This window comes from Pipistrellus hanaki (genome assembly GCF_964339955.1).
Source record: "Pipistrellus hanaki genome assembly, chromosome: 1".
In the NCBI taxonomy this organism is placed as follows: Eukaryota; Metazoa; Chordata; class Mammalia; order Chiroptera; family Vespertilionidae; genus Pipistrellus; species Pipistrellus hanaki.
In genome coordinates, this window is record NC_140503.1 from 16,295,517 (window position 1) to 16,313,124 (window position 17,608).

Consider the following 17,608-nt stretch of genomic DNA (forward strand, 5'->3'; position numbering starts at 1 on the left):
AAGAGACCTGCCAGTCTTGCAGTTTTCTCTTGCCAATCCTCAGTGTCCTTTACTAATTGTTAACTGATATATAATGGCCTGGCTATCAAATTGTCCCAAACAAAGTGGCTAAAATAACAATCATTTCGTTATAGCTTAGTTTTGTGGATTAGTATTTCATGCAGTGCTTAACTGGGCTATTCTTCTGTTTCATGTGCAATCCACTGGGATTACTGGTTGATATTCAGCTGGTGTCTGGATTATTTTGGTGGGTTCAATTCCTGGGGATTGCTAGAAGGGTAGGCGCAGATGGGCCCTTCCACATCATCAGGTAACCTAAGGATCTTCCCATATGGTCTTCCCATCAGCCATACTTGGACTGTCACAGCCATTTGGAACGCCCAAATTAGCAACTGAGAGGGGAAGTAACTTGGGTCTATGCTCCATTTTTCATTGTACTTACATGTGCGTCATTTTACTCAAATTGTAGAAGGAATGTGATTCCAGCCGCTGCAGAGCTGTATCTATGGATAAGTAGCTGAACATCACAAAAATATAAGAAAAAGTAAAAAGTTAGTAGGGTTGTAAACTCCAAGCATACTGTTTTGATGTAATGAATTTTTCAGGGGCCTCCCAGATCATAAAACATATGTAATCCTAATGGTTTTGTCTTAATCCTATATAAGAAAAGAGTAATATGCAAATTAGCCATCACTCTGCTTTACCCACAAGCCTCGCCCACCAGCCAACCAGGAGCAAGCATGCAAATTAACCCCAATCAAGATGGCTGCGGCCACAGAGTGAGCAGAAAGGAGGATTGGCTTCCCCCGGTGATGGAGGAAGGCAAGCTTTCCACATACCCTGGTGGGCTCAGGCCTCCATTCAAGGCTACAAAGTTTCAATTATAGAAGATAAATAAATCCCAGATACCAGGGCCTCTGCTTGGGTCACCAGGGGGTGTGGCTGGCCTGCAAACTACCACAGGCCCCTCGCCCAAGCCTCCCAATATCTAAGGAACCCCAGGACACCCTTCAGGGCAAACCAACTGGCCCCCACCCATGCACCAGGCCTCTATCCTATATAATAAAGGAGTGATATGCAGATTTACCATCACTCCAACACACAAGATGGCTGCCCCCATGTGGTGAAAGATCCTGCCCCCATGTGGACACAAGATGGCCACCACAAGATGGCCAGCAGGGGAGGGTAGTTGGGAGGGACTAAGCCTGCAAAGGAGGGCAGTTGTGAGGGACCAGGCCTACAAGGGAGGGCAGTTGGGGGCAATCAAGCCTGCAGGGGAGGGCAGTTAAGGGTGACCAGGCTGGCAGAGGAGGGAAGTTGGGGTGATTTGGCCTGCAGAGAAGGGAAGTTGGGGGGAACCCATGCCTGCAGGGGGACCATGCCTGTACGGGAGGGCAGTTAGGGGTAACCAGGTCTGCAGGAGAGGGCAGTTAGGGGCAAACAGGCTGGCAGGGGATCAGTTAGGCATCAATCAGGCTGGCAGGGAGTGGTTAGGGTAATCAGGCTGGCAGGCAGAAGTGTTTAGGGGCAATCAAGAAGGCAGGCAGGCGAGCAGTTGGGAGCCAGCAGTCCTGGATTGGGCAGTTGGACATCCTCGAGGCATCCCAGATTGGAGAGAGTGCAGGCTGGGCTAAGGGAAAACCATCTCCCCCCCCCCCCCCCCCCCCGCATAAATATCATGCACCGGGCCTCTAGTTATGTTATAATTAGTTACTACTATTTTTAGATCTGGTGACACCTGAAACTTTCCCAAATACATGAAGTCCTATTGATCTTTCAGGTTTCATTTAACTGATACTCCCTTTAGAAGCTTTCCCTAAATTTCCTGATTGGGTCAAATTTTCTGTAATATATTCTCATATTACCATGAATTCCTTTCCCTAATTATCATAGAGCAGCTTGGTATATTCGATTTGTGCTATCTCATTACACTGAAAATTCTCTGAAATGGAGAACCATGTTGGTTTCTGGGAGCCTTTGGATCTTGAGTCCCTTTAACAGCATGTGGCATGTAGTAGACTCCCAACAAATATGTATTAAGTGAATGAATGAATGAATGAATGAATGAATAGGTGAATTACTCAAAAGAGCAGAACATGGAAGACATGGAGAAAAAATGAATAAGAGGCATTTTTAATGGTGTGCATAAGAGCATGGAATTAGAGAAGAAGTTTCAAAGATGAAGCAAAATCCACAATGCTCAAGTGGAAAATTCCAGAGGGTGGTGACTATATATTATCTCAATACTTCTATTCTTAATTTTGATGAAGTTGAAAATTCAAGGTTTGTTTTGAACTTTGGGAGCAAAAAATAACTCAAATAAGTTTTTAAGAACTAAAATGGGAGAAAGAGAAATGTCTAGTTATAAGAATACATAGGAATGACATTTCAAATAATCTCCTCAAATTCCATTTTGTAATGAGAATGACTAATGCAGCTAAATTCAGTGACTGATTTTTATTGAGAGGCATTTCTATGACATTTGGGAAAATTAACTATTGACAGATGATGTTCACATGTAGCCCTAGTGAAGATTCTCAACTCTGGCCATATAATTGAACTATCTGGAAGGTCTTTAAAACACAGAAATGTCTAAAACTTGGTCCAGGACAATTAAGTCAGTGTATGTGAGGGATGGGACAAATACTTTTATTTTATAAAGCTTTTCAAATGACTCAAAGTGCAGGCATGGTTGAGAACCACTGGTGTATACTGAACCTGTCAGTAAAATATTTTCATTAACACAATGTTATTAAGACCTCTGACTGCTCCATTTGAGTTTTTACCATGGTTATTGTGAATATTCTAAAGGTCCTGTGGTTTTTGTTTTGAATGGTCTATTCTATAAACAGTTATCCTTTTGATTTAACAGGTCTGCCAAGCTATTGCCACTTGTGGATAATGTTACAGAAATTATTTTGATCCAAATATTATCTCTAAAACATAGAGAAAGCAATTGGAGATGTTGAAAATAACTTATTGTGTAGAGATTGTGGGGATTTATAATGGATGAAGCTGAGCAATCTGAAAGACAAGATTAATTTTGAATGCTGCAAACTTGTTTATCCAAGTTTGCATCATATCCATTTGATCCAAATTTTCTTTTGACTTTGCTAGTTCAGAAGTGTAGAGCTTTCTCAAGGTTTTATTGGGAGAGCCAACATGTAGGAACCATTTATCAGGGGGATGAAAAGAGTGATTCTCTACTTGCTAATCCCATTTTTATAACCAAGAAAAATCAGATTCTACTTCTTCAAATTTTTTTCTTACCATTTAAGTCTTATGTAACCACTAGGGTGAACATAACATTTATCATGCAATATAGGATATTTTTGTGAGTCAAAACAGGGTGCTAATAGTATGTTAGAATAATAGGTGAGAATTTATACTGTCCCAGGAAAACCTACCTAGGATCTCTTTGGTGATCTCTCTGTTGCCCCTAGATATATCACCTCTTTGATGATTATTCATGTATGTGTGTGTGCTTTCAATCAACAAATGACTGAACAGACATGTTCCCTAGCTTTCAGAAACTCACAGCAATGGGAGGTATAGGCAGATAAATGGGATTAACATAGAGGGTGATAAATGCTTTGATGGGTTTTGGCTCACGTAACCTAGACTGGAGAATCTAGCACAGTTTCCCTGGAGGAATCTTTAGTAAGACCTTCAAATATCTCAGTCAATCTTCTTTCTTTAATTGCTCATCACATTCATTTAAAACCTTTTCAAATTTCTGACTCTGCCAGCTCTACCCTAGATATTAGTATATACTCTTAATTTTTTATAAATTTTATTTTATGGTTGAGAGTATGCTCTTTTAATAATTTGTAGAAAGGAAAGAAATCTTGAGATAAGGATTTCTTGAAGTCCCTCCAAATAAGCCTGTTAATATGCCTGCACCTGCCCTATCTCTTACTATTACTTTCTCATTGCATTGTAATAAGTCACCATCTTCTGTAAAAGGTGAGTCCCGCTCCTTGGTGCTCTTAAAAATTGTTCTTTCTTCACTTTTATTTTTTTTAGCCTCTTCCTCTCTACTGACTCCTTTCCCTGTTCCAAGTTACAAATACCTGATTATGACTCCCAAGTCTAGTGTCCACCCAGATCTTCCCCCTGAGGACCCCAACATACTAACTTCTAGTCCTCCTTACTCTGTTTTAATTTTTACCATATCCATAAGTCCCTTCTAAATTAATATCTACACTAATAAAAAAGAAACATGCAAATTAACCATCACTCTGCTACACCCACCAGCCAATCAGGAGCAAGAATGAAAATTAACCCACCAAAGATGGTGGTGGCCATTAAGCTGGAGTGAGCAGGAGGCTTGGGTTCCCCCTGGCGATGGAGAAGCCGAACTTCCCACCAGCCCTGGCCAGCCCTGGCCTCTGCTCAAGGCTACAAAGTTTCAATTATAGAAGATAAATAAATCCCAGACACCTGCTTCCAGCCAGCCCTGGCATATGCTCAAGGAGATGCTGAAAAGGAAAGGAAAGGAAAGGAAAGGAAAGGAAAGGAAAGGAAAGGAAAGGAAAGGAAAGGAAAGGAAAGGAAAGGAAAGGAAAGGAAAGGAAAGGAAAGGAAAGGAAAGGAAAGGAAAGGAAAGGAAAGAAGGAAAGGAAAGGAAAGGATAAAATCCTCTTAACCAGACTGGCTACACCCCCATGGCCCGATCCCTGTAAACCAGCAGTAAGATATCCTTCGAGGGGTCCCAAATTGGAGAGGGTGCAGGCCAGGCTGAGGGACACCTCCACCCCTCTCTTCCCCCCTGCACGAATTTTGTGCATTGGGCCTCTAGTATATATCTAATTTGTTACATTTAAAAAAAATATATATATATATTTTATTGATTTTTTACAGAGAGGAAGAAAGAGGGATAGAAAGTTAGAAACATTGATGAGAGAGAGAGAGACATCGATCAGCTGCCTCTTGCACGCCCCCTGCTGGGGATGTGCCCACAACCGAGGTATAATACATGCCCTTGACCGGAATCGAACCTGGGACCTTTCAGTCCGCAGACCGACGCTCTATCCACTGAGCTAAACCAGTTTCAGCTAATTTGTTACATTTTTGATTCATTGTCTATTTTCTTCATTCAAATGCAAGCTCCACAGGGGCATGGATCTTTGTCTCTTTGTTTCCTGGTATATGCCTATCTCTTAGAACAACAATTGGCACATAATATGGACTGAATAAATATTTCTTGAACGAGTGAAAAAATTATGTCCTAATGTCTACTTTGAGGTTCCAAAGGCACCTTAAATGTCATATGCCCCAAATTGAATTCCTAACTTACCCCCTGCATCTCCACAGCAAATGTATGGAAGACTTCTCTATCTTGGCAAATATGCTCATCAACCACACAGTCAGAAAATTGAATGAAGTTATTCTCCATATCCCTCCCCCTCCAAATCAATCAACTTCCTAGTTTATTATGTATTCCTATTTATTTCTCACATCTGGTCACTTTTTCTTTATTTCCACATAACCAACATCATTTAGTTCTTCATCTCCTCTTCCCAGGACCCTGATTCAACCTGCTCACTGGCTTCTTGTCTTCAGTCTTGCTCCACTTCTATTCCTGTCCACAGCACAGTCAAGGGAAGGTTTCTAGAATACCTGATCTGTCACTTTCCTGCTTGTAACCATTCAGTGGCTTGGCCCTTAGGGAAGATTTCAAACTCCTTCCAATGATTCACAGGCCCTGTACTTGCTTACCTCCTCCCAGTCTTATTTTTCTCTACTGTTTCTTCCCAGCCTGGAGAAATTTATTTTAATTTCACCGACAGCCAAGGATTTTCTCTTCTGCTTAGAAATTTTTTTTTTTCTACTTATTTTTTGTTCGATTATTTAGCCAGATAATGCAGATTGCAAATTAGGTGCCATTTTCTCCAGGAATCCTTCCCTGACTACCCCCCATCATCCAGGTAACACACCTCTCATATAAGTCTACACAGATAAGTGAAGACACAGAATAGGAAATTGTATAAAGGAGATGAGGGAAAAGGAAGCGCTGTAGGGGAATTTGAAGTTTTTAGCCACTAAATGACAGTGCTGTTAAAAGGAGGAGTCGGGAAGGGGCAGTTTAGGGGAAGATGAAGAGTTTATTTTGGGATATAATGAGTGTGTACTGCTTGTGGGACATCAAGGTGATGATATTTGGAAGGAAGGTTGTAATGTAGGCTGGTACTTTTAATAACAGGTCAGGACTGGATATACTCAGGAATGAGTTATATTAGGTAATAGTGAAATCAGACATCTTTAGCTACATTTATGGCAAAATGTAAGCATTCATTCTAGTAGTAAAAAGTGGATTAAGAATTGGTAATTAAGATAGGTCAATTATAGACAGAGAAATCTGTTTATGAGAGAGAGTCCCAGCTAAGATTTTGCCACATCCCAAGTTATATTAAAATACATTAAGAATTTTTAAATGTTCAAGATCAAATGAATTAAAATTTATTTTAGCTTTAAAAAATCACCTAGGAATTAGGGAATGGAGATGTAGCAAAACAAAATAAAGATTTTGTACATAAAAAATTCATATACATTACTTATATAGATTATTTTTCTGGATTTAACACATTTGGAACATAGCATGTGACAATTGCAAGCTTTTTGATATTAAAAAAATTACTTACATCCTGGAAATATTGGGCAGATTTGAAAATGCATGACTGGGAATGGTTTTCAGATGAGTCTCTGTAAACTTCCTATAAGAATAAGTTACACAATTAAAATTTTAATCATTGGACTTTTCTAATTACTCACCTTAATTATGCAGAACACATTACTAGAGGCATGATGGTTCTTACAATATGTATTTCATCATACATAATAAAATATTAATACACAATGAAAAACAAAATACATTTTTTCTCAACAAAACAAGGAATAAGAGTGAGAATCAAATGCAGAGAAAATAAATCCTTAAACTTCACCTCAGAATTACCAGTAAACTGATATACTGTGTCTAACATCATATTCAGTATGTAACTAAAGGGCAACATCATACATTCATAAGTTTATCAGGATTACAGAATTCATATCATGGACTTATCAATGGAAATGTCTTGGAATGCCATTGGAATATTAAGAGTAATTAAACATATTTGAGTCCTGGCCTGGTGGCTCAGTTGGTTGGAATGTCATCCCATACACCAAATGGTTTTGAGTTCGATTCCCAGTCAGGGCACATGTTTGATCCCCTGTTGGGACACGTAAGGAAAGCAACCACATCACAGTTTCTCATTCTTTTTCTCCTCTTCCCTTTTTTTCTCTCTAAAATAAATAAAAACCATATCATTAGGTGAATATTTTTTTAAAAAGGATTTGCTACATCTTAAGGATTAAAAAATTTTGCCTGAACAAAGGTCTTTTCCACTAGTACCTTATTAAATCATCTACTTGCTGCTGGTTGGAAACAGCTGACTGACAAGGGCTAATTCTCCTCAGAATCATGGTATCATTATTGCATATGAAATTGAGAGGTTGTGGCTTTTCTTCTAGTTTGCTTTGCTGGATATTTTTCAGCAGTCAGAGACTTTTTCTTATAGACACTAAGAGATCTTCATGCCTTCCACTATCTCTCCAACTAGGAGCCCATTTTTTACTTTCTTTGCTATAGCAACTGCTTGAATAGAATCCTGAATGAAAAAAAGGTGTACCTACTGTACTAGCTCACATTGCAAAAAGATAATGACTCACTGTGCACACCACCTTCCCCATGGATCCGTTCTGCTGTTTAAAAATTGGCAATCGTACATCATTCATTTATTACCTTATTTGAAGATTTAGGTGAAAATTATGTATTTTCCTCTCCAGGCTTCCAGGTTATTTCTCAACAATCAATTCCCTTGATCTATGCATGCTTTGAACCACTAATTTCTGCAGTGATTGAAATATACAGGGATGGGCAAAAGTAGGCTTAGAGTTGTTCATTTGAAAAATAATACAATAATTAATAAATAATATAAGAATAAACTGTCTTGCATACTCACAACTGTACGCTTACTTTTGTCCATGCCTGTGTTTAGCACTTCCAGTTTCCATTCCTGCTTGCCAGGGCACTGAATGTTACCCCTCCATCCTAACAATAAGGAAAAAGCTGATCAGACTGAAAAAAAAAAAAATCAACAACTCTTCTTGTACCCATGAGGGAAGGCAAATAGGGCAAACTGGGGAGACAGCCAGATACAGGGGGTCCAGCTTCCCAGAGCAGGGACTTGAGGGAAACCATGAGGGTGCAGTGTATGAAAACCTGAACTGTGATTGAAAAATCACTGGAGGCCCCGTGTGGACAATTCTGAGAGCTGAAAACTCAAGAGGGACCCAGTCAGAGAGGCACTTCCACAATTTTGTGAGATTTTCCTCCATTATCTTAACCAGGTTCTGATAGTAAATATCAGAGAACACCCCTCTCCCCCCCCCCCCCCCCCAACACCTGTGCTTCTAGCAAAGAGAGAGGAAGAGGAACTGTTTGGAAACACACCAGAGCACTCTGTGCTTAGCAAGGCCTGGCTCAGGGGAACTAGGTAACCACAGCCTAACACCTGTGCTTCTAGCAAAGAGAGAGGAAGAGGAACTGTTTGGAAACACACCAGAGCACTCTGTGCTTAGCAAGGCCTGGCTCAGGGGAACTAGGTAACCACAGCCTAACTGCCCTGGGGAAGGGAAATGCCGAACTCCAGCCCAGTGTAGCCTTCCTGTCCTACAAAGGGGAGGGGGAAAATATGAGAAACGCTGTGAAGTTCACAGTCTAGGGACAGGCTCGATAAATGTCTAAGACTAGTCACAGGGCAATAGAACCCTTCCCACCCCCCTGATACCTTACTACCACATTACTAGCAGCCCATTTGTAGCAATTCCTTTTACTTGGTATGCCATGTCTGCTTATTGAGCATTATATTCATGACTTTCCAAATCAAAGCCTCATCAGGGCCAAATCCTATCGAATAAAAGAGTAATATGCAAATTTACCATTGCTCCAACACACAAGATGGTTGCCTCTATGTGGTCAAAGATGGCTGCCCTCATGTGGACACAAGATGGCTGCCACAAGATGGCCTGTAGGGAAGGGCAGTTGTGTGCGATCAGGCCTGCAGGGGAGGACAGTTGGGGTGACCAGGCTGGCAAGGGGTGTGTGTGACCGGGCTGGCAGGGGAGGGCAGTTGGGGGGACCCAGGCCTGCAGAGGAGGGCAGACAAAAGTGTAGATTATTAGCTCTTTGCAAATCTTGGTGTTTCAGCAAGAAGCCCAATGTTGCCTTAATATGATTTCAGAAATCCAGGTCCCATAAATCCCTTTCCCTTCATCACAAGTTTCACTCACGCTTACATTCTCTTAATTGGTTTGATGAAAAGCCAGTTGGTCCAGATCCAAGATTCTGAAGTTACAAAGATATGAGAATAACAAGTCGTTTGACTACAATCTCCAAGAAAAATTGGGCCATGCAAAGGAAAACAAAGGATAAGATATCCTGTTGGGTATCATCCAAGGAGATTGAGTTTCTTAAACTAAAATATAGTCTGTCTTATAGAGCTTGTCCTAGGGCATGGGTCTTAGGGCATACTCATTGTTAGATCACACTCTGCGTGTAGGTAATGTGGACCTAATTTATACCTGACATTGACTAAACATTTTGGGGTTTATTCTGTGTTCAAAAGTAAATAATATTTAATTTAAAATAAAATTCGAGTAATGATTTCTAAGATGGACAGGTACATGCAAAAAACAACAACAACAACAACAACAAAAACTGTACCACCAACTTACACCAGACACAAGAATAAACTTAAAATGGATAAATGACTTAAATATAAGTCATTAAGCCATAAAAATCCTAGAAAAAAAACATAGGCAGTAAAATTGCAGATATCTTATAGCAATATTTTTGCTGATATATCTCCTATGACAAGGGAAACAAAGGAAAAAAATAAATGAGACTACATAAAAATAAAAAGCTTTTTCACAGTAAAAGAAGCCATCAACAAAATGAAAAGGGAACCAACTACATGGGAGAACATATTCATTAATTGTACATCTGATAAGGGGTTAATTTCCAAAATATTTAAGGAACATACACAACTCAACACCAAGACAAACAATCCAGTTAAAAAATAAGCCAAAGACCTGAATACCGTAGACACTTCTTCAAAGGGGATATACAGATGACTAATAGACATATGAAAAAAAAATGCTCAATGTCACTAATCATCAAAGAGATACAAATTAAAGCTATAATGAGATATGACCTCCCACCTTCCAGAATGGCTACCATCAATACAGCAACAAACAACAAGTGCTGGTGAGGATGTGGAGAAAAGGGAACCCTTCTGCACTGTTGGTGGGAATGCAGACTGGTATAGCCACTGTGGAAAACAGAATGGAGTTGCCTCAAAAAATTAAAAATGGAATTGCCTTTTGATCCACCAATCCCACTTCTCAGAATATATCTTAAGAATCCTCAAACACCAATCATAAAGAATATGTATTTTACCCCTATGTTCATAGCAGTGTTATTTTTTTTCCATAGCAGCGTTATTTACAACTAGAGGCCTGGTGCACAAAATTCATGCACAGGATGGTCTCTAGGCCTGGCCTATGATTAGGACCACCTTCTCCAGCTGCCTGCAGCTGGTCTCGTGTCCTGCCACCAAACATCCCTGGTTCCCCATTTGCCATCGGGTGATCAGAGCCTGACGGCAGAGGGAAGGGACCGAGAGGTCGGCTGTTCCTGTACACTCATCAGCCCCACCCCTGCCACGGGTCACCCTCTGTATGTGGTGCAACCAGTGGGGTGGGGGCCTTGGCCTGGTGCCACCCACATCCCCTGCCATCCACCCCTGGTTTCCCATTTGTCATTGGGTGATCAGAGCCTGCCAGCCAGGGAAAGAGATCAAAAGGTGGTCAGTGTGCCTCATAGTGACTGGTAGAGCGGTCATTCTGGTCATTCTGCCATTAGGATCGATTTCCATATCCTTTTATTATAGGATAGCCAAGATCTGGAGACAGCCCAAGTGTCCATTAGTAGATGAGTGGATAAAAAAGTTGTGGTACATTTACACTATGAAATATTAGGTCTAGTAATAATTAATATCGTTTTCTAATACTTTTTTAAATTGAATTTATTTAAACAATACAACAAAATTTAATCAACAATATAGTTGCCATTGTTTTCTACTACTTGTGCCCAACACTCAGGAAGCATTTTAATCCCTCTGTTGTAAAATTCTTGTGATTTTGATGCAAAAAATTTGGTCAATGCATTTTTGAGGCATTCTTCATTATTAAATTTTTTTCCAAGAAGAAAGTTTTGCAAAGAACGAAACAAATGGTAATCGGAAGGGGCAATATCAGGAGAATATGCAGGTTGAGGGAGAACTTCCCATTCCAACTGGCGCAGTTTTTCAGCAGTGATTCTTGCAGTTAGCGGTCGTGCGTTATCGTGGTGAAGAATTACGCCCTTCCGATTAATCAGCGCGGGTTCTTTTTCTCTTAAAGCTTGGGCTAACCTTTCCAATTGGGCACTATACACTGCACTTGTAATGGTTTGGTTAGATGGTAAAAGTTCATAATGAAGAATTCCTTTAAAATTCCACCAAACACACAACATCACTTGTTTCGCATGCAAGTCAGGTTTTGGCGTGGGCTGTGGAGCCTCATTTTTGTCCAACCATTGAGGCCGCCTTTTCAAATTAACATACAGCACCCATGGTTCATCTCCGGTAACAATTTGCTCTAAAAACGGCAAACGGTTTTGAGGAGAGAGGAGCAAACTGCAAATTGTGACTCTTTGATTACTGTTGTTGTCGGTCAACTCATGAGGAACCCATTTTCCAAACTTTTGGATTTTGCCAAGTGCACGCAATTGATTGGAAATTGTTTTCTGCGAACAATTTAAAGTTGTCGCAAGCTCTTGTTGGGTAATTTGAGGATTTTGCACCAAAAGAGCTTGAAGAGCTTCTTGATCAAAATTGGACACACGGCCTCGACCACTCTTGTCATCTAACGAAAAATTTCCCTCGCGAAATTTCTCAAACCAACGCTGGCATTTTCTGGCGCTAACTGCATCTTGACCAAGAGCACTACAGATGTTTTTTGCAGCCTCACTTGCTTTTCTTCCTAATTGGAACTCGTAAAGCATGCAGTGCCGAATATGCTCTTCATCCGCCATCTTCTTAGCCCTAGTTCTGCAACAAAAACCAAACCAAACACAAACTTTTTCAAGCAAAACTTGTTAATTGCACTTCACACGTTCTGTAGATACCACATGTTTGAAGGTTATGTCAATACAAGTCAACGCCAAGCAAGATTTTAAACGAATGTTAAAAACGACATTAATTATTACTAGACCCGATACTATGTAGCTGTAAAAAGAAGAATATCTTAACCTTTGAGACAGCCCGGAGGGATCTGGAAATTATTATACCAAGCAAAATAAGCCAGCCAGAGAAAGAAAAATACTGTGTGATCTCACTTATATGTGAAATCTAATGAACAAAATAAACTGATGAACAAAATGGGACCAGAGGGGTACATGGACAGACTGACAGCTCTAAGAGGGGAAGGAGGTGTGTGTGAGGCTGGATGAAGGAAGGTTTAGAAATCAGTCAAAGAACATATATGCAAAGCCCATCAACCCAGAAAACAGTGTGGTGAAGGACAGAGGGAGGTGGGTAGGGACTGGGTGGAAGTGGGCAAAGGGGGAAGGAATGGGGGACATCTGGAATAATGTTAATAAAAATCCCAAAAACATTTGAAGCTGGTTTGGCTCAGTGGATAGAGTATCGGCCTGCGGATTCAAGGGTCCCTGGTTCGATTCCAGTCAAGGGCATGTACTTTGGCTGCAGTCACATCCCCAGTGGGGAGTGTGCAGGGGGCAGCTGATCAATGCTTCTCTCACATCAATGTTTCTAACTCTCTCCATTCTTCTCTGTAAAAAATCAATAAAATAAGCCGAAAACAGTTTGGCTCAGTGGTAGAGCATCGGTCTGCGGACTGAAGGGCCCTGGGTTCGATTCCAGTCAAGGGCATGCACCTTGGTTGTGGGCATATCCCCGGTAGGGGGTGTGCAAGAGGCAGCTGGTCGATGTTTCTCTCTCATCGATGTTTCTAGCTCTCTCTCTCTCTCTTCCTCTCAGTAAAAAAAATCAATAAAATATAAATAAAAAAAAATCAATAAAATATATTTTAAAAAATCCCAAAAACAAAACCAAAAAAAGGAAACGTTACCACTATTTATTACTAATGATTCAGACATCACATATAACTCATCAGGAAAAAACAGTTTACAGCTACAGTGCCATATCCTAAGTGGAGTATATACATTTTACAGTTAAACAACTTGGCTTTGGGATATGGGAATTATAAGGGAGAGTAAATATTTAAGCTGATGATGCAATTGAATTTATTTTTTCTATGACTTATTGAACTAAGCATGATCAGTGAAATGAGGACTTAGAGAATCAAATGTCTCCTTTGAGCCTTGCCGAGGCAAGATTTGTATTTCTCAGATGTCTACACTGGGAAGACATGATGAGAAATAGAAATGCCTGTGAAATGCCACCTATTGACTTGCACGGTTTGCAGAACAGGATCCAGTTTTAAGGGCTGTCTTTCGTGTTCCTGCAGTAGCTGTGGGGGAGAAAACTCGGGTCCATGCAAGGAAAAGGAGCAGATTGCTCCCTGTTCCAACAAGAACAGTTTGTGCGATTACATTTTACACAGTCACCTTGCATGATAGATAGTAGGCTCATTTCACTGAACTTTTATCAACGTGTAAATTCAATCAGCATTCCAACACCCTGTTTCTTAGAAGGTTTCTGAAATCACAGCTCCACTGTGTGTGTGTGTGTGTGTGTGTGTGTGTTGTCATTAATATGCCTGCTTCCCACTGCAGCCCCTGCTTGATAAAGAATGTGAAGTATGAGGGTGGAGCATGACTGAATTTTTCTGAGTTGAGAACCCCAGTTGGCCTTCCCTGGCATGGCTGAGCTAAGCATGTGTGGTCCCATTTGAGTGTCAGCTTCGGTCCTTTGGCAATCAGACTGAGAGTATTTTGTGATTCTGTGTCAAGGTTTTCTGTTTAATATTGTCACCTGCATTTCAAGGGCCTCCTTTTGCATTAAATAGCTGTGTCTAGCAATCAACTCGATTTCATTGAGATGGTGCCAAGTCTATAACACTGAACTACCAACATGACCATAGAAATCCAGATACTTGTACATCGTAAAGTTGTGTATTATAATAAACTGGACAATATTGATATGATTTAAATGTGACATCTACCATTTGCCCCATGGTTTTACTTTATTGAGGATAAATTATTACTGATACATTTGTTTTACTATTGTGCAATTTGTTGCTGTTAATCCTCTCTAGGAGATTTTTTTCATTAATATTTTTAAAAAAGAGTAAAAAGGAGGACTGAAGGGAGGGAGAGAAATATCACTGTGAGAGAGGCACACCGATTGGTTGCCTGCCCACGAATGTGCCCTTGACTACTGAAATCACTTCCTATTTCCAATCGTCTTCATTAAAACAAAGCAGAGAATAAACCACTTACACATCTCCTCCCAACAATCCTCTCAATTAAAAACACACACACACACACACACACACACAAAAAAAAAACAGAGCCCTGGGTGGTGTCGCTCAATGGTTGGAGCATCGGCCTGCACACTGAAGAGTCTCAATCTAGGGAACTTAAGTTCACTTGGGTTGCAAGTTCAATCTTTGGCGTCGGTTAGGGTGCACATGGAGGCAACCAATAGATTGTCTCTCTCACATCCATTATATCTCTGTCTCTCTTACCCCCCCTCCCTCCCACTATCTCTAAAAATCAATGGGGAAAATATCCTTGGATGAGGATTAGCAACAACAACTAAAGACAATGAAAATGCAATTACATGATTTTTCATTTTAAATGAATTAATCTAAGTGGATGGGAAATCCAAATGCATCAGAATCCGGGAGGCCATATTCAAATAGCTCCATTCAAAATGATTAGGAGCACTTTTTTAGTATAGTAGGTTCTTTTTGTTTGTTTGTGTGTGTGTGTGTGTGTGTGTGTGTGTGTGTGTGTGTGTGTGTGTTTGAGTAATGCCATTTGGAATAGAAAAGGTGCTTTCACAAAATGAAAAATCATTGGTAAAAATAACTGACATTTATCTTCCAGCATGATTTTAAATAGTGTTTCTATATGTCTTAACATATTGAGAAAAGCATCAATACCAAAATATTTCATTCCATATCATAAAGTAGAATGTACTTTTAATAAAATTCAGAGTAAAAATTTCAGATGTTTAAAGAAAATGTACGTTGACATGATAATTTGGAGCTCTATCCTTGAGGTGAATAAGGAATTTTACTAAAAGCAATGTAAGATTTTTTCTGGAAATTAAGCGAAGGATTAGTTTTTGTGTGGTCTTTTAGCCAATGGACAAGGGGAAAAAGAAAAGAACTGGTCTATTCTTTTTAGAATCGGAGAGCAGGCAATTGAAAGTTCCCTGTGAAAGTAAATTTTTCCCCCTCAAGGGCTCTTGAGGGTTCACACTGAAATGTCAATGACCTTGTTTGTTCAGAGCTTGTAACAGCCATTTTCAACTGCCCTCTGTGTTTCGATAAGTATGTTCCAGTCATTGTAGGTTCTGTGTCTAAAACCTATCAACATCATTCCTTAAGCATCAAGGGGATGCTTTTTATGACAAAACAGGCTTTATGCAGGACTTTCACTGAACCCATGTGATTCTGAGAACATCCATCCCATGTTGTAGTCCAAAGTACAGCATTCAGAAATTACACAATATAAAATTATTTGGAGGTAGTTCTGATAAATTATTTTTATAGTCTCAAGGCTTAGAAATTCCAGACAATCTTAACAAACTATGCAACAGACAACTGGCAAAGATGGTATATATATTTTTAAAAAGCCAATTTATTATTTCACCCTCTTTTCTTAGGAAAGATCCCAAATGTTCTGATCAACTCTAGCCATCAGGTAGCCCAACGTAACAACAGTTTACCAAAAGGGCCATAATTATTTCTGCTACTTAGTACAGAAAATTTTTATTTTAGTGAAGTACGAATAAGGAAACTTTGATTGATTTGGGATTTTCCTCATTAACACACATTAAAAACTAAAATTAAGTTAAATATATTTAAATTTATTTTCTCTCCTTCATAATCATAAATGAGAGCTACTATTTATGGAATTCCTCTATGTCGTAGGCTCTGCAATAATACTGTTTCATGTATTTTATCATTTAATATTTACACTGATGTGTGAGGTGTTCCACAATGATTTTTTCTTATCACTGAGGAAATCTAAAATTAGAGCGTTTAAGTAATTTATCTAAGGATCTTGCTCAAGAACTCCAACACACACACACACACACACACACACACACACACACACTCATATCTTAACCACTTTGTTATATTGCTTCTCTGCATATCCTTTATGTTTAACTAGGGGCCCAGTGCACAAATTCATGCACCTTGAAAGGAACTGTGGTCCGCGAGGCTGCGGTGAGCACAGGGGTGGGTCTCAGTCCATTGTCTGCACCCCCCCAGCACCTCCCGTGACACCCCCAGTCTCTTGCCTGCTGGCAGCCCTGTCCTGCTGCTGCTCCCACACACTGACGTTGACAGCCCTACTCGCACCTACTGAAGGCGCAGAGTGATTGGGGCTGGTGGCAGCAGTGGCTGCTGCCCCAATCACCCCTCAGGAGCAGGGGGAGGTGGAAAAGCCTTAAAGGGTGAGCAGGGCTGGCAGCTGGCACTTGCACCTGCTGATGGGACTGGCACTGGGCACTGGCAGCGGGTGCAAGCAGGGCTGGCGCTGACACTGGGTGCAAGCAGTAGCTCTAGCACTTGTAGCAGGTGTGAGCAGGGCTGTCTCTGGCAGCAGGTGTGAGAGGTGGTTGCTGGCCCTGATCGCCTCTCAGGAGTAGGGGAAGTGGAGAAGCCCTGAGGGATGACTGGGGTCAGCAGCCACAGCTCACACCCGCTGATGGTGCCGAGAAATTGGGGCTGGTGCTGGGTGCTGGCAGCAGTGTGAGCAGGGCCAGCATTGGCAGCAGTGCAAGCACCAGGCAGGGCTGTTGCATGCAGGAGCAAAGAATTTTCAGTAACCACCAAAGGCTCACCCCAATGACAGCGACCAGTGCCCCACCTTGGTCTGGTGCCTCTGCTCACCTGCTCCTCCATCTCACTGTGGTGATGCCCACCATGGTTTGCATATGCCCCCTGGTGGTCAGTGCACATCATAGCGATCGGTTATTCGGTTGTTCTGCTGTTTATTAAAATTAGCCTTTTATTATATAGGATACTGTCCCAGTCCTTTTATGACTATTCTATGTCAGAAGGCTATACATAGGCTGCAAAGGATATGGGTGTAGAACTGTAAACACCAGAAACACAATTCTCTTTTTTTCCTCCTTTTCCCAGACCTCCCTTCTTCCTCTCTATTTTTCTTCTATGCTACATGGTCTGCCCTCCTATGGTTTAAAATATAATTGAGAGCCAGCATATATAATTCTCAAAAGTAAAACATAAAAAAGTTTGATAACATTGAGTAAAATAAGATGGAGAGGAAGAAGGT

At 40.6% G+C, this 17,608-nt stretch overlaps 1 protein-coding gene across 1 annotated transcript in view; it reads right to left on the reverse strand.

The window, feature by feature from the left end:
• TSHR (thyroid stimulating hormone receptor) overlaps positions 1 to 17,608 on the reverse strand; it is a gene marked incomplete at both ends in the record, with an annotated part of 95,149 nt that overhangs the window by 42,891 nt on the left and 34,650 nt on the right. The window contains 2 exons of the mRNA XM_084891586.1: positions 443 to 517; positions 6,645 to 6,716. Coding sequence (XP_084747712.1) covers positions 443 to 517; positions 6,645 to 6,716 — 147 coding nt within the window. The remainder of the gene's footprint in view (positions 1 to 442; positions 518 to 6,644; positions 6,717 to 17,608) is intronic.